This window comes from Bombina bombina, chromosome 5 (assembly GCF_027579735.1).
Source record: "Bombina bombina isolate aBomBom1 chromosome 5, aBomBom1.pri, whole genome shotgun sequence".
Lineage (NCBI taxonomy): Eukaryota > Metazoa > Chordata > Amphibia > Anura > Bombinatoridae > Bombina > Bombina bombina.
Window position 1 is genome coordinate 958,859,239 of NC_069503.1, and position 25,000 is coordinate 958,884,238.

Consider the following 25,000-nt stretch of genomic DNA (forward strand, 5'->3'; position numbering starts at 1 on the left):
CACATTTGGACAAGCCCGCTTAATTTTGGATGAAGGTGCTGTGGACTGATGAAACAAAGATTGAGTTATTGTGTTATGCATGGTGGCAAAAAAAAAAGAACACAGTGTTCCAAGACAAACACTTGCTAGCCACAGTAAAATTTGGTGGATGTTCCATCATGCTGTTGGGCCAGTACCAGTACTGGGAATCTTGTTAACGTTAAGGGTCACATGGATTCCACTCAATATCAGCAGATACTTGAGAATAATGTTGAGGAATCAGTCACAAAGTTGAAGTTACGCCGGAGCTGGATATTTCAACAAGACAACAACCCAAAACACTGCTCGAAATTTACTCATTTATGCAAAGAAACAAGTACAATGTTCTGGAATGACCATCCCAGTCCCCATACCTGAATATCATTGAAAATCTGTGGGGTTATTTGAAGCGGGCTGTCCATGCTCGGCAACCATCAAACCTAACTGAACTGGAGATGTTTTGCAAGGAGCAATGGTCCAAAATACTTGAATCCAGACACTCATTACAGGCTATAGGAAACGTCTAGAGGCTGTTATTTCTGCTAAAGGACTTTTCTGTTGGGGTGCCCAAATTTATGCACTTATCTAATTTCATTTTGATGCATATTGCACATTTTCTGTTAATCCAATAAACCTCATTTCACTACTGAAATATTACTGTGTCCTTCAGTTATTTGATAGATCAAAATGAAATTGCTGATCCAAACACCCAATTATTTATAAATGAAAATCATGGAAGTTGTCAGGGGTGCCTAAACTTTTGCATACATGTGTGTGTGTGTGTGTGTGTGTATGTGGTTTTATTTATTTATTTATTTATTTATTTATATATATATATATATATATATATATATATATATATATATATATATATATATATATATATATATATAACTCGCTTACAAGCTCTCAGCTAAGATTAAAAGCAAAACTGGTAGAGTTAGTTACCACATCTGGCCAAATGGGACAAGCCCAGGTACCACGTCAAGGTCTCTTCCAAAACCTGGGTCCCTAATACAGCCATACAAATGCAAGCTCTCAATCAAACAAACTGGGAACAAGTCAGGGTTCACAGACTCATGTAATCTCCCAAGACATCTTCCAGTTTTGCTTTTAATCTTAGCTGAGAGCTTGTAAGTGAGTGTTGGACTTTCCCTTTGTGTTGTGTGTGTGTGTGTGTGTGTGTGTGTACTGTATGTGTGTGTGTATGTATGTATATATATATATATATATATATATATATATATATATATAATATGTATATGTATGTGTGAACGTTTTCGGACCTTATAATGTCTGTCCTCAGACTAAAAAGTGTACAACCAGATAACTTACCCTCCACCAGATATGTACCCCATCACCGTGTACTCGACCGGGCAACCACGCTGTATGTGTATGTGTGCGAGAAACCAGTGGGCTACTGGGAAGTGTGTACATATGAAGCACTCAACAACAATAAACAAGGATGAATACAATATCGGGAGTGGGGATATATAACAAGAAGAGAGTCCGGAATGGAGGGGTTAAAACTTAACTTTTATTCATTCCACAAAAATAAAAGAATAAAAACACAAGGGCAAGTTCACCACTACTGCAAAATAATATATTGGCGGAGGCCACATATGGGGTAGGTGTGGATCACCAATGGGCCACAAGTGAGAAATGTACACTATTTGAATTACTGTGAGGTTGAAAGGGACTGGTTGTAAGTGTCAAGAGTGGAATTATACGGCTGTACAAACCACACCAACTGCTGGGTGTCACATTACCAAATTTACTTCCACTGAAATGAGTGAATATCCTATAGTATCAGGTAGTGATGCCTGAATGAGCTATCATATTATAAATGTATGTGTCGGTAAGTACTTCCCTGTCATACAATGATAGTATTATTTCCCTTAGTGTGGGGATATCAACAGGGTATTAAAGGCTTTGCCAAAAAGTAAAGAAATATATATAATAATATCAGGTATTGTAATACACCATTGACTGTCAATGCCTTAAATACTAAGTGGATAGTTATCACAGTCGAAAACCTAGCTGACAGATAGTAAAGTGACTACTCAATAGAGTCCTACAGGCATACAGATAGTCTGTGCTAATAAGTACCTATTGGAATCTTTGAATATTTAGCCAGATTACGACAGTAACGGGTATTTTATATTAGCAATATTGTTGGCTAACGTATCTAGCAGTAGCCTAATTGAGTTGTCATATTATCGATAAATATGTCAGTAAATATTTCCCTATCGTATAGTAAGTGTGTCTAACGCAGTCAGGTTCACAACACCCCTACTGTCACCATTACCTAAATAGGTTAAATAATACGAAGATGTCATAAGATTATTCTGACAATGATAGCATTTCCCCTAGTATAGGGATATAACAAGGTATTTGAAACTTAGCCAGATTCGTATTAGGTAAAGGATAATCGGGTGTTGCGATATACCCTTAACTATAAATGCTTTAGATACTGAGTGATTATAACAGCCGGAAACCCAACTGATGGTTGTAAAATAGCTGCTTAATGGAGTATTGCAGATTACAGCTCAAGCAGGCAAAAAGTCCATGCTAGTAAATAACTATTGGCATCTTTAAATATTTTGTCAGGCTGAGATAGTGACGAGTATTTCTATCAGCAACAGCGCTGTTCAGTAGGTATTCCGCAGTGGCTAAAACCAAAGTGGAAGTATATATCGATTTTGACAGTAAGAGGTCCTTATCAGTAATTGAAGCAATTATTACGGCAACACCATTTGTCAGCCAACTTCAAATTAACATTTGAATAACTAGTACATATAGGAAGTATTGGGAGAACTGCTGATGCAAGTTAAAAATAAAGTAAAGTTAGGAGAGAGACTGTTATGTCCCTACTCCCCCTAACATGTTTTGCACAACTTCTTTTTCAAAGGAGTGTGTGTGTGTGTGTGTGTATGTGTATGTGTGTATATATATATATATATATATACACACACATATATATATATATATATATATATATATATATATATATATATATATATATATATATATATATATATATATATATAAACAATGTGTTTTAGCTTAATTCTTTTAGGTATATAGGTTTATTCTAGGTTACACCACCCATTATAAGATATTTCATCATTTTATTATTATCAGTTCACTAAATTCTTTATAACATCATTGCACTTTTTTGTGACTCCCTCCCTTAATAGCAACTATCCTAGTATATCAATTTCAAATTATATATATTGGACCCATAGGATGTTACTACCATCATAGGCCCAATAGGTGTGTGATGCATAAATTTGCGTAATCACCTGGGTGCCATACAGATAGGATCACCTAGGATTGAGTTCAACAGGCAGTTTACAAGTATTCACTATATATATGCCAAATGAATGTTGTCCTCAAATAACATTTACCCTAACCACACACCTTCCTACGTTTATTCAAGCCATCGTGCTATCACCTAGGAACCCAACAATTAACCAGATCCTTTTGTATAGGACAGTTGGAGCCTGTAGCAATTACCTTGCTACCTAGGTCAGCAGGAACACCACACCTCACATTCTCCCAAGTACCATACCTACCATGTTCATCAATGCTGCCACCATGTTAAATTCACAATTAAACTGTAATTAACAACAACACACCTAGGTGGCAACCAAATAAATAAACTAATAAATAAACAAATAAATTCTTACCACAAATTTAAAACATACAATAACAACTGCTTGGTCTTGGATAATGTGAAATATCAGTCATTGGCAAAAAAAAAAAAAAAAGTCCATTTCGTTCCCAAATAACAATGTTGCTATTTTTATCCCTTTTAATTTGCATTTTTATTCCTATGCTTATTTTTTATGCCCAGCTACATGTTTTTCATGTACAATGTGAGCTTTGATAATATTTGTCTTTCCTACACTCCTATAGTATAACTTAGTTTATCACTGGGGTGATTTTCGAATCTAGTTGTGCTTACACCAGTATGCGCAACATAACCATTAAAATTTAAACTTTAGTATTTAGTTTCTAGTAACATCCCACCATTTTTTAACCTAATCACAAGTAACAAATAACCACGTCAATTTTTTGATTTACATGCATAGCCTACTAAATCACTGTTTAACAACACTATTTCCTTTTGAGAGTTTCACATTTATGATTCCTTTTTTTTAACACCCAATATTTGTACACAATGTTGTCCACATAATACCAATTAGGCTTTGCTTACACACTATTGGCTAACACCAGTATTTAACCTGACAGCAGGTGAACATCTTTAGATCTCTGATGAAGCGCATGTGAGCATGCGGGAAACGCGTCAGATCCAGCCCTGCACACTGTGACTGTGTCTTTTACTTGCCTGTTCATTAAATTAACCACTTTGGAATAGAGTTTGCAGTTCCTCGTTTTTCTTTCTTCTAATACTGCATACGGCAGAGCTTGCCCTGAGGACTGAGACTCAAATCACCATTACTCTTTACCTCCTGTTTGCCACTGTACTCGCAACCAGCTGATTTTACTGACAAGAGACTATTGCAACTACACTACCTTTGAGCAACTAATCACCCATTTACCTGGTGAGAGGACCTTCAATTGGGGATGCCACTTTGATCGCCCTTGCCTCACTCATGGCAGCCCCTGGAGGGGACGTTTTCATCAGCCAGGAGGAGATTTCCCCCGCACTCGCCCCCTGGAGGGCTATTGAATTGGGGACACACATCTTAACAGCCGGTTTCACCCAGCGGAGCTCCAGCATCAACAAAGTGGGACATTGGCGCGACGCACGCTAACGAGTGACGTCATCGAGTGCGCCGCCTCACCACTCACACTGCACGGATACGGCTTGTCTGAAAGGCCACCCTGAGCCCGCTGGAAACGAAGAGTCCCACACAGACCGGGATCCTCCACACTTGGGCACCCCTCCAGTTCGAAAGACAGCCCAAACCAGGACTGGTAAGAAGAATCAACAACAAAGTAACTTTGCAATAGTGCATACATTGCATTTGCGAGCAGTAACTTTTTCGCCTGCTGGCCTAAATAGCTATAGGGGGCAGATACACTGTATGTAAGGTATTTGACCAAGCAATACACTTAAGCTTATCGGGTGACCTCAGTAACCTCAGTGATTGCTTGATCCTTGTGACTGGAAACATTTTCTACACGAGGAGGCTTATTTCACATATCCCAAACAGGAGTACCTAGTTACCATAGGGTCTGATACCCCTCCTTTATTTGCTCCAACTGCCTTGTTTGCTCAAACTATCAGTACCCTATAGGACATACCATCACTATATATGAGCAGAATGACTGATCCACTAGAATCAATAGACACCACCCCCACAGGGGGTTCGAATGAGGATAAACGTAGACTCATTCTAGCCACAGCTCTGCAAGGGACTAACACTCTTCCTATAGTGCCAAAGGAAGACAATCTGCCCATGTTATTTTCAAACCTAGAAAAACTCAGGTATAAGGAAACTAATCTTTGGTGGGACACAGAATTCCTGGACCTATACATCAAAGAGGGAAAAGTGCCACGTGGCCTGAGAATGAAAAAGTTCCCCTCCTTTGCCCAGCAAATACCTGAGTTTATGGAAGAATGGAACCATACCCTAACTAGGTGTTCTCTTACCCTGATGAATCAGCTACTCAGGCATAAGAGACAAGAGAGAGAATCTATTCTGACAGAAATTAATACCATAACTGACAGCATTAAAGCCTTTGAGGAAACTATAACCGGGACACTAAAGACTATGACCTCAATATAGTTTATTCCTGGCAGCAACATAGACCTACTAGGGGCAAGGGAAACCCGAACCCTTCTAAAACCAAACATAACAAACGCAGAACACAATCTAACAAGAAAGTCACTTTTTCAAGTATAGAAACAGTGGATTCTGAGAGTTCTCTCCCTCAGTCAGCCAGTTCCTCAACTGCTGAACTGACAGAACCACCTACACATACAGATATAGGCACTACAGCCTCACCAGGCACTACTGCTTCACCTAGAACCACATTAGCAGCTATGGTAAAGACCCCCAACCAAACCAGCACTCCCAAAAGCACTAGCCAACCACATAGATACCCCAGCAGGACAGCCTCAAAAAACAAAAAGAAATAGGCAATGTTATAAATCTGTCTAGCACCCAATTATCACCTGCACAAGTATCTATTCTGAATAAAGGTCTCACTTTTGCACTTTCCACTAACTTTGATGTTTTTTCTACAGTGATAGATGTAAATAGGTTGGTTCGTAAGCTTACCTTAAGAAAGCACTTTACTGGAATTGATACTGACCCCTCTTTCACTCTCCCCACTTCACCCACACAAACAGACAACACTCACACAGGCCTTTTATTTAAAGACCAGTGTGACTTTATCACTTTGTTAACTTTACAGCATACTACTCCAGGGAACACCACCCCTACACATAATTTCAACCATAAGGATAGGTCCTACTTTTATCCAGTCCAGGCCAGAAGCACCAGCATAGAACTATATCAGGAAACAGTACTGAGAGACATTCTTGCATTAAATGACTCCTTGAAAGGGACAAACACATTGAAACATAACATCACACTACAAGAAAAGAATGCACTTGCACAATTAGAAGAAAATCCTGATATAGTAGTGACCCAGGCGGATAAAGGAGGGGCGGTGGTCATTTTAAACACCTCACATTATGTGGAAGAATTAAAAATACACCTTGACAATTCTAACACCTACACCAAACTCAGTCATGACCCCACACTAATGTTCAGCCAGGAATTACTTTCATTCTTGGACACGGCACTGGAAGAGGGGCATATCTCTCAGGAGGTAAAGGAATATTTGTCCACTAAAGACCCCCTGGTCCCCACCTTCAGGGTCATGCCCAAAATCCACAAAACCCTCACAAAACCCCCTGGCAGGCCCATTGTAGCCAGCATAGGGTCCCTGTGTGAGCGACTTGGAGCCTGGCTGGATTCAGTACTCCAGCCTATTGTAATGGCTCTTCCTGGCTACATTAGAGACAGTGCCCACCTACTCCTTCAACTGGAGAAGATACATTGGCAACCCACTTTCCAATGGCTGACCATCGACGTGACAGCTTTATACTCGAGCATACCCAACCAAAAAGGCCTGGAGGCCTTGGGAAACATGCTAAGACGGTACACTGACTTCTCTGACAACTTTATAGAATTTGTAGTGTCTACAGCTAAATTCTTATTGACCCACAACTACTTTGTCTCTGGGGGGGAATTCTATTTACAAAACTGCGGCACAGCCATGGGGGCCAAGTTTGCCCCGGCCTATGCTAACTTATACATGGGTTGGCTGGAAATTAACACCATTTATGCCGATGATTTCCCTCTCAGAGACAATATAGTAGTGTATGGCCGTTTCATAGACGACCTGATAATTGTTTGGAACCCCATTAACCAAAGAGAAGCCCAACATCTAGTTGACTTACTAAATATCAACCCCTTCAACTTGAGCTTTACATATAATGCCCACCCCAGATCTATTGCCTATTTAGATCTACAGCTGACTATAGATACTAATAATAATATTGTATCCTCCATCTACAGGAAGGCACTAGCGCGTAATACAATTCTGAGGGCAGATTCATGCCATGTAAAACATACCATAAGAGGCATACCGAAGGGCCAATACATAAGAGCCCGGAGGAATTGCTCTGATTTTCAACAGTACCAAGAACAAGCTGACCAAATTACTGCCTGGCTTGTGGAGAGAGGATACAATAAGGCAACTTTGGCAAAAACAGCAAAAGAGGTTGGAAAATTAGATAGACGTACACTATTTTCCAGCCCAAATAATAAAAATAAAAATAAATGCAGTAGTGATAGACAGAACACACCGACTAGAGAAATTGTCTTCTCCACTCAGTATAGCAGACAGTATGATGAAATTTGTAAAATAATACATAAATATTTGCCCATTTTACAAAGTGACTACAAACTTAAAGACATAACTAGACAGCAAATAAAATGTGTAGCCAAAAGAGCTCCCACAGTAGGAGACAAAGTCAGAAAAAGCTTTACCTCAAAACCCCAATATAACACAAACTGGTTAACCCCACATTCAGGCTTCTTCAAGTGTGGACGCATTTGTAAAAGCTGTAATTATACTCAGAAGAGTGACCAGTTTACATCTTCAAATACAGGTAGAACTTTCCCAATCAAACAAAGAATAGATTGTACTAGTCAATTTGTAATTTATTTAATTACATGCCAGCAGTGTCTACTGCAATATGTAGGCCTTACTACACGTCCCCTCAAGGACCGCATTAGACAACATCTATTATCACTTGAAGAGGAAGTCCCCAGAACACCTGTAGCAAAGCATTTTCGAACTCATGGCGTACACATTAAACATTTATTCTCATTTATAGGTATAGATCACATAGGTAAGGACATTAGAGGAGGTGACAGAATCAGCAAACTGCAGAGGAAAGAAGCCTTTTGGATCTTTACGTTACAGACCAAAAGCCCAAAAGGCATGAATATGAGGCAAGACCTTGATTTATTTATAGATTAATTTACAAGTCCTCTGCTAACTGCCACTAGAATAGTATCATCTGTACAGAGCACATCATTCTCTCCCTACCTAGCACTGTAGGCAATCCCATTGCCCCTTGGCACACATAAAAATAATAAAAATAATAAACAACAACCAATGAGTGTTCATCGGTTTTATATACAAAAAACAATGTGTTTTAGGTATATAGGTTTATTCTAGGTTACACCACCCATTATAAGATATTTCATCATTTTATTATTATCAGTTCACTAAATTCTTTATAACATCATTGCACTTTTTTGTGACTCCCTCCCTTAATAGCAACTATCCTAGTATATCAATTTCAAATTATATATATTGGACCCATAGGATGTTACTACCATCATAGGCCCAATAGGTGTGTGTCAGGCAGACAAATTTTCTAAAGAGCAAAGAGAGTATTTTAGTAAAACCACAGCTGCTGAGATTAAAATTGGGTTTTGTAGCTTAGAATTAACTGATAAACACAAGTGCTACTTGTAAGCGAAGTGTGTCCCACAATAACTACTAAGCAATTTGATATATGGTTAGTTTGAATTAACAAACCCTGATTCTGCCACATGTGAATAAACACTGAATTTGCAGCAAGGTCGTTAACTCAGAAACCGGAGTGTAGCAGAAAAAATAAAATAATTGCAAATATGGAAAAGAGGAAAAATTCATAAGATGCTAATGAGGATAATAATGCCTGAATGAGTAATGAGGAATCACATGGATAATATCCAATAGATATAACTGGATAGGTAAACTGAATCAATTTTAGGAACCAAACATTCAGGTTGATAATTTAAATGAGAGTATCCGTTTTAAAGTCACTTAAAGTCTGGTTATAATTATCACAGTGAGTGAAGATACCTGTAGAGAAGTGGTTGTCTATAATATTAAATACAGAGGTTCTTGCAGTCCGGTTTGCGGTGTTCCGTGATATAGAGAGCTGATGTGTACCGGTCGGTCCGTGTAGTTGGCGTGTGACGTCACCGCGAATGAATCCAATAGATCCGGCCGGAATGATGTTAACTGTAGCAACTCAAAGCAAGTAAGCAAGATACGTACACAGACTTGGATGGATTGCAGAGTAAGCTTAGAAATGTGTAACAGCTTCAATACCAAGCAATGAACTAAAGGGCTGATGGTCTTTTATAGGGAACAGGAAGTGAATGTAAAGTTGTCTTAAAGGTACAGTGGTTAGATAACACTAAGGAAAAGAGAGTCCTGCACACAATCCTGACAGAATCCCCCCTTCAAAGAGCAACTCCGGGGCTCAAGGACTGGGACGGTCAGGGTTCCTTCGATGGAACAGGTTAATCAATCTAGGAGCGGAGATGTTACCTGCAGGCTCCCAAGAATCATCATCTGGTGTATAACCCTTCCAACGAATCAGATATTGGAGATTACCATGATGAAGTCTTGAGTCAAGGATGGAATGTACTTCATACTCCATGTTAGGGTCCACTACTACATCTGGGATGAAATCAGCGGAGGCAGAGTTCCTGAGGGCTCTATAGGGTTTCAACAGAGAGACATGGAAGGTAGGATGTACTTTCATAGACTCGGGTAATTTAAGACGAACAGCATTAGTATTGATGATGTGTATCACAGGGTAAGGTCCGATGAATAGTGGAGTAAATTTTCGACAGGGAGTGTTCAATTTTAGGTTTCTAGTTGACAACCAGACTAAGTCACCAATTGAGTAAGGTGGAGAAGGCAATCTTTTCTTATCATAGTAATATTTCTGAGATCTTTTTGCATCTTCTATTGCTGCTTTAACAGTTGCGAAATTGGAGGCAATAAGATTTGAGAGATCAGAGATGTTAGGAGAATTACTTCGGTTGTCTGGAAGTATCTGAAATCTGGGATGAAAACCGTAGTTCACGTAGAATGGAGTTTGTTTGGTGCTAGAGTGAATAGTGTTATTAAAGCAGAACTCTGCGTAAGGAAGATGATCTGACCAATGAAGTGGTTGTGAAGAACAATAAGTTCTAAGGAATTGCTCAAGCCATTGGTTTGACCTTTCTGTCTGGCCGTTAGTCTGAGGATGATAAGCAGTGCTGAGGCGTTTGTCGATGGAGAAGGCCTTGCAGAATTCACTCCAGAGTTTACTAGTGAATTGGGAACCTCTGTCAGTAAGCATGGTGTTTGGGAGACCATGATGTTTAAAGACGTGAGAAATGAGTAGTTGAATAGTTTCAGAGGCAGAAGGGAGTTTATGGTAAGGAATGAAATGTGACATCTTGCTAAAAAGATCAACTACAACAAGAATGGTTGTATTGTTTTTTGAATTTGGAAGATCTACGATAAAATCTAGAGCTATCTCAAGCCAAGGTCTACTGGGAGTAGGTAGCGGAGTCAAAAGTCCATAAGGTGGATGTTTATCCTTTTTGGAAATAGTACAATCTGCACAGGTGAGAACATAGTCTTTAACATCCTGACTGATTCTTGGCCACCAATAAGAACGCGTGACAAGTTCCTGTGTCTTCTTGACACCTGGGTGTCCTGCGAATAAAGAATCATGTGAGGATTGAAGTACAATCTGTCTGAGAGTAGGGGGAATGTACAATTTGTCCTGAAAGTAGAAGAAGCCGTCAGGTTTTTTCTGTAGCTGGGAGATTGGTTTTGATGTATCCATTGTTTGTTCACGGGAGAGATGAGTATTAGTATCAATAGTGAAAGATACAAAGTTCTCGAGAGGAATAACAGTGTTTCTGGGAGTCTCAGATCGGATGTGCATTGGTAATCTTGATAGAGCATCAGCCTTATGGTTTTTGTTTGCTGGTCGGTAAACGATCTGGTAGTTAAACCTAGAGAAGAAAAGGTTCCAGCGTACCTGTCTTGCTGAGAGTGTTCTGGTGGTTTTCAGGTATTGTAGGTTCCTATGATCCGTGTATATGACGGTGGGAATTGAGGTGCCTTCCAGTAAGTGGCGCCAATGTTCCAACGACATTTTAATGGCAAGAAGCTCCTTATCTCCAATAGGGTAGTTTTGTTCCGAACTGGATAGACTGCGAGAAAAGAAAGCTACAGGGTGTAGAGGTTGATTGATGCCTGTTCTTTGGGAGAGAACTGCTCCTACGGCTACGTCCGAAGCATCCACCTCTAATACATAAGGCAAGTCAGGATTAGGAAACCTCAAAATCGGTGCAGTTGTAAACCGATGCTTAAGCATATCAAAGACCTTTTGTTTGTCATCATTCCATATAAAGGGTGTGTTATTTTTTGTTAATGAAGTTAAAGGTTTTGATATGTTTGAGTAGTTCTTTATAAATTTACGGTAAAAATTAGCAAACCCGAGGAACCTTTGCACATCTTTTTTGTTTTTGGGAGGAGGCCAATCAAGAATGGCCTGAATTTTAGATTCCTCCATGTGGATTCCAGTGGATGTTATTACATAACCTAAGAAGTTTATGCTTTGTGTATTAAAGATGCATTTCTCAGGTTTAGCATAAAGGGAGTTACTTCTCAATCTAGATAGTACCTGTCTCACGTGTAGAATGTGTTCAGGCAAAGTTTTTGAATAGATCAAGATGTCATCCAGATAAATGACAAGGAAAACATCTAGAAAGTCTCTGAAAAGATCATTGATTAAATGCTGAAACGTGGCAGGGGCATTACATAGCCCGAATGGCATCACAGTATATTCGTACAAGCCGTAGCGTGTACGAAAAGCCGTGAGCCACTCATCTCCACTTCTTATACGAATTAGGTTATAAGCTCCCCTCAGATCTAATTTGGTGAAATATTTAGCCCCTTCTAATCTTTCAATTAGTTCGGGGATTAGAGGTAAGGGGTATCGATTTTTTACAGTTACTTTATTTAGCTGTCTGTAGTCTACTATAGGACGTAGAGAACCGTCTTTGTTTTTAACAAAAAATATGCCAGCTCCTGCTGGTGAGGTGGAGGGCCGAATAAATCCTTTTCTTAAGTTTTCCTCAAGATAAACTTTTAAATGAGTAAGTTCGGGATTGGATAATGGGAATATATGCCCATAAGGTATTTCAGCTCCTGGTACTAACTCAATAGGGCAGTCGTATTTCCTGTGGGGAGGTAGATTCTCTGATTCACTTTTGCTGAATACATCAGCAAAATCTCTATACTGTTCAGGTAGTTGTATATCAGACTGTATAGCAGAAGCGAGCATGATGTTCATTGGAAAACATGTAGTATTGCAATAGTTGGACTCAAAAGTGAGAGCCTTGTTTGACCAATTAATCTGTGGATTATGTAGAGATAACCAATTTAAGCCTAAAATGACTGGAGATACAGGTGAGGCTATGACATCGAATGATAAGTACTCCCTATGATGTTCAGGGGTTACCATTAACAGTGGGATTGTTTGATATTCTACTAAACCTGAAGATATGGGCCTCCCATCTATACCCCTTAATAATACAGGACATTTTTTGTGCACAAGTGGAATTTTATTGACAAGTGTAAAGTCCTTATCTATGTAGGAAGCTGTAGCTCCCGAATCAATTATTGCGGGTACGTTGAGGCGATGATGATCCCACTGAAAAGAAATTGAGAGTTTACAGTAGAATGTTTTTTTATCATAAATACTGCAACACACAGTAGAGTTATTTGACTCACCCTTAATTTTCAGCAGGACTGGACAATCTTTAACAGAATGTTCATTTGAGGCACAATAGAGACACAGGTTATTCTCTCTTCGTCTGATTTTTTCTTGGGGGCTTAGAGGGCCTTTGATGAATCCAATCTCCATGGGTTCAATGTTTGATTTGTTAGAGGAAGTTGTTGGATTACAACTAGTACTTTTCTTAGTATAAGTTTCAGGGTATGCTCTTTCATGTTGTCTTTCCCTTAACCTTCTATCAATAGTAATACTAAGTTTAATTAACTCCTCTAAAGTGGGAGGAATCTCCGTGCGGGACAACTCATCCTTAACGGCGTCTGAAAGACCCAGACGGAACTGATTCCTCAAAGATAAATTGTTCCACTCGGAATCTTTCGCCCACCTCTTGAAATCTGTAATGTAGTCTTCGACTACCCTTTTCTTTTGTTTCAAAGCCCTAAGTGCTGTCTCTGCAGTTTGTTGTTTGAAGGGGTCTTCATAGAGTTGACCCATAGCTAGGAGGAACTGATCCAATGAGTTGAGTATAGCTTCATTAGTCTCAAAAAAACTATTAGCCCAACTACGTGGTTCCCCTCTAAGGAAAGAAATGATAGTTAAAACTCTAGTCCTATCGTTAGGATAAGACTGAGGTTTTAATGTAAAGAGCAGGAGACATGCATTCTTAAAATCTCTATAGTGTGCCCTGTCTCCATAGAATTTTTCTGGCAGGCTAACCTGTGGCTCAGGTGAATGTATTTTAGTTTCAAGATAATCTTTAATATAGGCTTTAAGAGCAACATTCTCGGCCTTCAAGGTATTAAGGCCATCAGCTAGTAATTCTACTTTTTGATTTAAAGTTTGAATTTGTGTAGTCATCTCAGCTGGGTCCATATTTTGTAGGGCTTGGTATTCTGTCAGGCAGACAAATTTTCTAAAGAGCAAAGAGAGTATTTTAGTAAAACCACAGCTGCTGAGATTAAAATTGGGTTTTGTAGCTTAGAATTAACTGATAAACACAAGTGCTACTTGTAAGCGAAGTGTGTCCCACAATAACTACTAAGCAATTTGATATATGGTTAGTTTGAATTAACAAACCCTGATTCTGCCACATGTGAATAAACACTGAATTTGCAGCAAGGTCGTTAACTCAGAAACCGGAGTGTAGCAGAAAAAATAAAATAATTGCAAATATGGAAAAGAGGAAAAATTCATAAGATGCTAATGAGGATAATAATGCCTGAATGAGTAATGAGGAATCACATGGATAATATCCAATAGATATAACTGGATAGGTAAACTGAATCAATTTTAGGAACCAAACATTCAGGTTGATAATTTAAATGAGAGTATCCGTTTTAAAGTCACTTAAAGTCTGGTTATAATTATCACAGTGAGTGAAGATACCTGTAGAGAAGTGGTTGTCTATAATATTAAATACAGAGGTTCTTGCAGTCCGGTTTGCGGTGTTCCGTGATATAGAGAGCTGATGTGTACCGGTCGGTCCGTGTAGTTGGCGTGTGACGTCACCGCGAATGAATCCAATAGATCCGGCCGGAATGATGTTAACTGTAGCAACTCAAAGCAAGTAAGCAAGATACGTACACAGACTTGGATGGATTGCAGAGTAAGCTTAGAAATGTGTAACAGCTTCAATACCAAGCAATGAACTAAAGGGCTGATGGTCTTTTATAGGGAACAGGAAGTGAATGTAAAGTTGTCTTAAAGGTACAGTGGTTAGATAACACTAAGGAAAAGAGAGTCCTGCACACAATCCTGACAGTGTGTGATGCATAAATTTGGGTAATCACCTGGGCGCCATACATATAGGATCACCTAGGATTGAGTTCAACAGGCAGTTTACAAGTATTCACTATATATATGCCAAATGAATGTTGTCCTCAAATAACATTTACCCTAACCACACACCTTCCTACGTTTATTCAAGCCATCGCGCTATCACCTAGGAACCCAACAATTAACCAGATCCTTTTGTATAGGACAGTTGGAGCCTGTAGCAATTACCTTGCTACCTAGGTCAGCAGGAACACCACACCTCACATTCTCCCAAGTACCATACCTACCATGTTCATCAATGCTGCCACCATGTTAAATTCACAATTAAACTGTAATTAACAACAACACACCTAGGTGGCAACCAAATAAATAAACTAATAAATAAACAAATAAATTCTTACCACAAATTTAAAACATACAATAACAACTGCTTGGTCTTGGATAATGTGAAATATCAGTCATTAGCAAAAAAAAAAAAAAAAAAAGTCCATTTCGTTCCCAAATAACAATGTTGCTATTTTTATCCCTTTTAATTTGCATTTTTATTCCTATGCTTATTTTTTATGCCCAGCTACATGTTTTTCATGTACAATGTGAGCTTTGATAATATTTGTCTTTCCTACACTCCTATAGTATAACTTAGTTTATCACTGGGGTGATTTTCGAATCTAGTTGTGCTTACACCAGTATGCGCAACATAACCATTAAAATTTAAACTTTAGTATTTAGTTTCTAGTAACATCCCACCATTTTTTAACCTAATCACAAGTAACAAATAACCACGTCAATTTTTTGATTTACATGCATAGCCTACTAAATCACTGTTTAACAACACTATTTCCTTTTGAGAGTTTCACATTTATGATTCCTTTTTTTAGCACCCAATATTTGTACACAATGTTGTCCACATAATACCAATTAGGCTTTGCTTACACACTATTGGCTAACACAAGTATTTAACCTGACAGCAGGTGAACATCTTTAGATCTCTGATGAAGCGCATGTGAGCATGCGGGAAACGCGTCAGATCCAGCCCTGCACACTGTGACTGTGTCTTTTACTTGCCTGTTCATTAAATTAACCACTTTGGAATAGAGTTTGCAGTTCCTCGTTTTTCTTTCTTCTAATACTATATATATATATATATATATATATATATGTGTGTGTGTGTGTGTGTATATATATATATATATATATATATATATATATATATATATATATATATGTGTGTGTGTGTGTATGTATATGTATATATATATATACGTGTGTGTGTGTGTGTATATATATATATATATATATATGTGTGTGTGTATGTATATATATATATATATACAAAACACGGAAGGGAACTGCACTCTCATACCGGACCGGGTACACATCCTATGACCCTGCAACATGCTCAGCCCTGGGTGCCACTGGCACTCACAGGAAGCTGTGCTGTCCCCAGAGCCACAAGCAGTTAACCCCAGACAGGCCTGGGTGCAAGAACCATAGGGAAAATTACAAAACAAATTAATACAACAGACAGAGAAAACCCAGCACTCACTTACAAGCTGTCAGCTAAGATTTAAAAGCAAAAATGGAAAGGTTAGTCACCGCATCTGGCCAAATGGGACAAGCTCAGGTACCACGTCAAGGTCCTCTCCAATACCTGAGACCCTAAAACAGCCACACAATGCAAGCTTTCAAATCCAAACAAACTGAAAACAAAAAAAGGGTGCACAGGAATATGTAATCACCCTAGACATATACAAAACACGGAAGGGAACTGCACTCTCATACCGGACCGGGTACACATCCTATGACCCTGCAACATGCTCAGCCCTGGGTGCCACTGGCACTCACAGGAAGCTGTGCTGTCCCCAGAGCCACAAGCAGTTAACCCCAGACAGGTCTGGGTGCAAGAACCATAGGGAAAATTACAAAACAAATTAATACAACACACAGAGAAAACCCAGCACTCACTTACAAGCTCTCAGCTAAGATTTAAAAGCAAAAATGGAAAGGTTAGTCACCGCATCTGGCCAAATGGGACAAGCTCAGGTACCACGTCAAGGTCCTCTCCAATACCTGAGACCCTAAAACAGCCACACAATGCAAGCTTTCAAATCCAAACAAACTGAAAACAAAAAAAGGGTGCACAGGAATATGTAATCACCCTAGACATATACAAAACACGGAAGGGAACTGCACTCTCATACCGGACCGGGTACACATCCTATGACCCTGCAACATGCTCAGCCCTGGGTGCCACTGGCACTCACAGGAAGCTGTGCTGTCCCCAGAGCCACAAGCAGTTAACCCCAGACAGGTCTGGGTGCAAGAACCATAGGGAAAATTACAAAACAAATTAATACAACACACAGAGAAAACCCAGCACTCACTTACAAGCTCTCAGCTAAGATTTAAAAGCAAAAATGGAAAGGTTAGTCACCGCATCTGGCCAAATGGGACAAGCTCAGGTACCACGTCAAGGTCCTCTCCAATACCTGAGACCCTAAAACAGCCACACAATGCAAGCTTTCAAATCCAAACAAACTGAAAACAAAAAAAGGGTGCACAGGAATATGTAATCACCCTAGACATATACAAAACACGGAAGGGAACTGCACTCTCATACCGGACCGGGTACACATCCTATGACCCTGCAACATGCTCAGCCCTGGGTGCCACTGGATTTGAAAGCTTGCATTGTTTTTGCTTTTAAATCTTAGCTGAGAGCTTGTAAGTGAGTGCTGGGTTTTCTCTGTGTGTTGTATTAATTTGTTTTGTAATTTTCCCTATGGTTCTTGCACCCAGACCTGTCTGGGGTTAACTGCTTGTGGCTCTGGGGACAGCACAGCTTCCTGTGAGTGCCAGTGGCACCCAGGGCTGAGCATGTTGCAGGGTCATAGGATGTGTACCCGGTCCGGTATGAGAGTGCAGTTCCCTTCCGTGTTTTGTATATGTCTAGGGTGATTACATATTCCTGTGCACCCTTTTTTTGTTTTCAGTTTGTTTGGATTTGAAAGCTTGCATTGTGTGGCTGTTTTAGGGTCTCAGGTATTGGAGAGGACCTTGACGTGGTACCTGAGCTTGTCCCATTTGGCCAGATGCGGTGACTAACCTTTCCATTTTTGCTTTTTAAATCTTAGCTGAGAGCTTGTAAGTGAGTGCTGGGTTTTCTCTGAGTGTTTTATATATATTTATATATATATATATATATATATATATATATATATATATATATATATATATATATTATGTATGTGTGAACGTTTTCGGACCTTATAATGTCTGTCCTCAGACTAAAAAGTGTACAACCAGATAACTTACCCTCCACCAGATATGTATCCCATCACCGTGTACTCGACCGGGCAACAACGCTCTCCCGGGTAGATCCGCCCCCTAAGTTGACGTCATCTCGGGCAGTGTGGGCCAAGCCGCAAACATCTCTAAGTCTTACAGTTGATCATTATATATATATATATATATATATATATAATGTATGTGTGTATATACAGTATATATATATATATATATATATATATATATGTATGTGTGTGTATATATATATATATATTGAAAAATATCAATAAGTATATTAGAAGATATACAAGGGTATGAGTAAAGTTGCAATAAGAAGACTAAAATGTCTTCATTTGATAGACATTCAGGGAAAATAATTTGATACATAAGGATATTCGCCACCTTGATGACTCTTATTTATCAACAGTCCGATGCTCAGTCGGACTTGACGCGCGTGTTTTTGACAGACTTTTTGATAAATAAGGTCGTCTAAGTAGACTCGTGGCAGCGATGTCTGGCGAGCTTATTGATGCCAGTGAATGCAACAAAATTGACGCTTTGCTAAATCGGCCCCAAAGTATATTTCCATAGTACAAAAGCTTAAAGTAATTTAGAGGGAGAGGTATATCACTTGTTTGTTATATTTAAGAGTCGATTATATATGTAATTTAATTACTACCGTTCCTTTAATATGCGCTTTGTGCTCTATTCCCAGTATTGTACTTTGGTACATTGTTGATAAGAGCTGTTTGCAACATACACTGCTTATCTAACTTTATTTGCAAGGTTGCATTTTAACTAGAGAAACATACTAGCAGTCATCAGCACAACAACAGCAGCAGTTAATATCATGCAATGTCTTGCACAGTACTAAAAAGGCCCTTGTTATTATCAGACATTATTTGGATAACATTTACATTTAAGGACCAAATATATATCATCAGTATCACTCTATCATAATAAATATTTAATTATACAGTGCTCTCAGGTCCATATCATAACATAATTGTCTCTTTTTCCAATAGTAGCAGTTTTATAAACAACCCCTTTACTCTGCAAGGGGACCCTTGTCTTCATCCATGCCATATATAGCCAATCCGGTGAGGGTAAAGGGTGCCCTAACCAGTTTCATTATTAAGTGACTTTTTTCAATAGAAATTAACAGTAAACATTGTTTCACAAGAATTGTTTAAACATATGCAAATTAGGTCCACAGTGCCTCAATTTTTTGCTTGTACAATATGCATTAAACACAGGCCCCTTCATTGCAGTTTAGAAGTGGATTTACAAAGATGATTGTTCCTCTGAAGACACAAATCTTTATTTCCATGGGCACCTGTTGTTGTTTTTTTCTAGGTAAACCTAGATAGGCCTTCTTATGCCACTACTCTGAGTTTGAGGAAATGTGTTAGCAGCTAGAATATCTTGTTTCCCCATCTACTCTATTACCATTATATTGATCTCTGGCAGAACCAGGGAGCTTTTAGGCAATTTAGGTCATGTGACATGCTGCTTGCTCTGCTGATACACATGTATAGGAATCTTGTACGGGAGATCTGAATTTCACTAAGAGAGTATCCAGGACCTTTTGGAGTCATGAAAATGTATCTAAAGCAAACTGAAGAGGCTTTAAATGATTTAGTTGAATAGGAATGTGAAGGTACGTATCCTTCTGTTCTGTACTTATCAATACACCAGGCTCCAGGACATTTAATTATTTGCTCACAAGAGGAAGCCTTAGGGGGTGATTTATCAAGCTCTTCAGCAGGCTTTCGCTTGCCTACGACTGCAGGTTAAAAGCTTGATTAGCTGTTTCAAATACTGAACTGGATCTTCAAGTACTGCCCATAAATGTTCTTTTTTTATCCTGGTAAAGAATATGTGATCACTGATAAAATACTAACGCAAAATACTAAGAAACAATGTTATTTTTCCAGGGTTCTGAAAGATTTAAAAGCCAATTCCTGTAAAAACAAAAACCTCAACCTGACTTCTAGAAGTACATATCACACAAGAACAGTTGCAGCATCAGGCATATTTGGGCTTGGTTGTGGGGCTAGTCCTAGTCATTTTTTTTAGTAAAAGAACTCCTAGAGGATTTAACAATATTTAAAGAGTTGACGCAAAAGTTAAACTGCCTACTAGGCATATGCATATATTCGGCATATGTTATTCGTTATCTAAACAATACGCTGAATATGGCTGTGATTTAGCCCACTACCTACCCTAAGCAGATGCCTCTTCAGGACCTCTCTTCATACATAAAAATAATCCTGATGAAGAAAGATGCTGTTACTACCTACTAATATATGTAATACTAGATTCAGGGTTAGAACACCACAACTCTGCCAATAGTATATTTAAATAAAAAAAAAGTTTAGATGTATGCTATACCATCTAGGCTTTTAGTTAAAGGGGTGTATGGGCTTTCGTTACGAAAGCAATAGACTTAGCAGCCATGCCAGTGATACCCATAAGCACTTTACATAATATAATATATAAAATAATAATATGATATAAAGGATATACACCTGCTTAATGTTCTGATTATATCTATATCAGAACTGGACTGATGACCACAGGATAGTATTACATATTTGTGCATTATTTAACTCCAGCTATAAGTCAACACCCTTACATATTCTTTGCATGCTCCTGCAAGATATGTGCCATTCTAACAGGGCAGCCAGATTCAAGTGGCATCTCCTTAAGTGTATAGCCACAGACCACAGATCCCTGAAAGAAATACTCTCATATGGGACCCGATTCTAAAAATGTCTCTGGGCTGTTATGATTCTGTAAGAATGCTCGCCAGTCCCATTTCCCTGGTGGAATTATATAAAGCCATTTGGTACCCTGAAAACAGGGTGTCTCGCTAAGTGAAGTATATTGCATTTTTGTATAGTAAGGAGATACATACATCACGAAAGTGCACAATGAAAATCGTAATCTAAAAATCATACAAAACGAATATTTTAACCATTAACACAAAAATACTCAGGGAAAAAATTGTATTGTTAAGGTGCATCAAAAATCATAACAAAACTGTTCACCAAAAAAAAAAAAACATTTGAAGATAAATTAAACAGGAATAAATCGTATTTACTATGCACAGCGGTAATCAGAATTTAAGTATGTATAGTGTACTGTATATATATATTACTGTAAAAAAAATAAAAAGGATTTTTAGAGTTGTTCCATTTTGACTAGACAGAAATGTTCTGGTATTTGGCATTCAAACGTGTTCATTTTGTGAGCATCTCTCGTTCTTTCAGGATGAGCTGTTAGCAGAATTAGAAGAACTTGAGCAAGAAGATCTCAACCAACAAATGTCCAATGTTACACTGCCAAGTGTGCCTTCCTCAAAACTGCCATCCCGACCAGGTAAAATGAAAATGTTACAACTTAACAAATTACATTTATATTGTTCATTAATAATTCAGAAGCGGGGCCAAACTAAACTGCAGAATCAAATGGGAATGGTTGAGATACTTGTTTTATATTCTACTGAAACCATCTCACCCAGGAAACTCCATCAGTAGTTACAAATGGAAAACAACACGTGCCCAGTAAAGTTGCATTTTACATGTGTATTTGGATAATTTATACTGTATATAGTTTTTGCAATATATGTATAATACAACTAGTTTTAATTTATTGGACATAAAACTCAAAATTGATATGTGTGTTGCAATACAAATGTATAAGCCATATTGGTTATAGTACAAGCACATTAAGCACGTGCATATAGTGTAGCTTCAGCGTAATCAAATTTACCTCCTATTGGGTTAGTGCGATTTCAGAGCTCTGGTTAACTGTAATGCAAGACAAAAAGTGGCACAAAAAAAAAATCTAAAATAAATTTAACAGTACAGTTGCACTCATAACAACACTGCCTGATATAAAAATTATTAAAAAAACATTGCATCAAAAAGTTATAAGGGCTCAAAGATATGGGGTCTCGGGTGTTAGAAATAAAAGCTGCAAAGGGCTTTAAGATAGAGATGCATACATATACATGTCTAAATATGTATGTTTGTGTATATATGTTTATATGTGTGTACATATGTATCTGTGTGTAACTGTATATTTACTGTACATATTTAACATTCCAATGGTCTTCACTTATAGGATAATGTCCTTTTAATTGTAAATACATATATTTATATACACTTATACCTGTTTATCTATTCCTATAGATATATAGTAGACTTTTTCAAATTTCATTTTCGGATTGATTCGAATTCGGATACATTCGAATGTATTCATTTCAGATTCATTTGGATTCGAATAAATTTGGACGTATTTGGATGTATTTCGTTCGGATTCGATTCGGAAGATCGGTATGTGTTAGTTGGAATGTGCTGTGTATTAGACTAGTATTATGTACTGTATATTAGGTGTAACCCATCTGAATCAACATAAGTACCAACCTCACAGGTGCCAGCTACACAATATGCACAGAGCTAGCAGAGGTATATAACCTAATATACAGTACATAATACTAGTGTAATACACAGCACATCCAACCTAAGTACCAACCCCACAGATACCAGCTACATAATGTGCCCTGCACAGAGTTAGCAGAGTGATATAACCTAATATACTGTACAATACTAGTGTAACTGTGATTAGTCCATGGCCATCCGAATGTAACGAATAAATCCGAACTAATTCGGATTAATTTGTTACAAATGCATTCAGATTAGTTTAGTTTCGTTGCTAGGGTAATTTGGAAATTCGAATAGATCCGAAGCTCCAAATTTAACAAATTCGAAAACGAAATGCACTAATATATAGGTATAGATATGTATTGTACATGAATAGTATCAGATAAATATATACTTAATAATAAAAAGTACATTATTTTCTATTTGAAGAAAATAAGAATGTAATAAAGTGCTTTGGGATTCATGATTTTAATTTTCATGTGCACTAACACGACCGCATTAAAATTTAAGTAATCTAATCTAAAAGGGGCCTTTATTAATATTTTAAAATATTTCATATGTAAAATTTCAATATTAAAATCATTAAACATACAGTAGAATATATAAATATATTCTATGAATTGTTTAGAATATTTTACCGCATGTTTAATAATTTTTCATTTTTATTATTTTTTTAAAAAATATTTTATATGTAATATTTCAATAAGATTACTAAATTTTCACCTTAAGATTACTAAGTTTTCACATGCACTAACCCGACTGCATTTAAATCTAAATCGCGAAACCTGATGCGCAAAACGCATATTTTACATTCCTATGCTCTTTACAAAGAAATAATGTACTTATATATAGAAATATATATTTAATAATAACTGATACTGTTCATGTAAAAAAAAATAATATATATATATGTGTGTGTGTGTGTGTATGTGTATATATATATATATATATATATATATACACACACACACATATATATATATATATATATATGTGTATATATATATATATATATATATATATATATATACATACATATATATATATATATATATATATATATATATATATATATATATATATATATACATATATATATATATGTGTGTGTGTGTGTATATATATATATATATATATATATATATATATATATATATATATATATATATATACAGGTGTGTGTGTGTATATACACTCACTGGCCACTTTATTAGGTATTTGATTGCTTGGTAACACAAATTGCTAATCAGCCAATCGCATGGCAGCAACTCAATGCATTTAGGCATCTAGAAGTGGCGAAGATGACTTGCTGAAGTTCAAACCGAGCATCAGAATGGGGAAGAAACGGGATTGAAGTGACTTTGAACGTAGTTGTTGGTGCCAGACGGACTGGTCTGAGTATTTCAAAAACTGCTGATCTACTGGGATTTTCATGCACAAACATTTCTAGGGTTTACAGAGAATGGTCCGAAAAAGAGAAAATATCCAGTGAGCGGCAGTTGTGTGGACGAGAATACCTTGTTGAGGTCAGAGGAGAATGGGCAGGTTTGAGATGATAGAAATGCAACAGTAACTCAAATAACCACTCGTTACAACCAAGGTATGCAGAATACCATCTCTAAATTATTATTTTATTATTATTATCGGTTATTTGTAGAGCACCGCAACAGATTCTGCAGCGCTATAAACATAGGCGGTATACAAGGTAACATTTATAGGGATCAAATGGGTTGAAGGCCCTGCCGAGAGTCGCACTGTTATGAAGATAAATGCACAACATGTTGAACCTTGAAGCAGATGGGCAACAGCAGCAGAAGACCACACCAGGTGCCACTCCTGTCAGCTAAGAAGAGGAAACTGAGGCTACAATTCGCACAGGCTCACCAAAATTGGACAATAGAAGATTGGAAAAATGTTGCCTGGTCTGATGAGTCTCAATTTCACCTGTGACATTCAGATGGTAGGGTCAGAATTTGGCATAAACAGCATGAAAGCATGGATCCATCCTGCCTTGTATCAACGGTTCAAGCTGGGGGTGGTGGTGTAATGGTGTGGGGATATTTTCTTGGCACACTTTGGGCCCCTTAGTACTAATTGAGCATTGTTTAAACATCATAGCCTGAGTATTGTTGCTGACCATGTCCATCCCTTTATGACTACAGTGTACCCATCTTCTGATGGCTACTTCCAGCAGGATAATGCAACATGTCACAAAGCTCAAATCATCTCAAACTGGTTTCTTCAACATGACAATGAGTTCACTGTACTCCAATGGCCTCCACAGTCACCAGATCTCAATACAATAGAGCACATTTGGGATGTGGCG

At 37.8% G+C, this 25,000-nt stretch overlaps 1 protein-coding gene across 1 annotated transcript in view; it reads left to right on the forward strand.

Moving 5' to 3' along the window:
- Positions 1-25,000, forward strand: part of CHMP4C (charged multivesicular body protein 4C) — a 95,917-nt gene that overhangs the window by 63,091 nt on the left and 7,826 nt on the right. Inside the window, exon 4 of the mRNA XM_053715163.1 lies at positions 21,499-21,607. Coding sequence (XP_053571138.1) covers positions 21,499-21,607 — 109 coding nt within the window. The remainder of the gene's footprint in view (positions 1-21,498; positions 21,608-25,000) is intronic.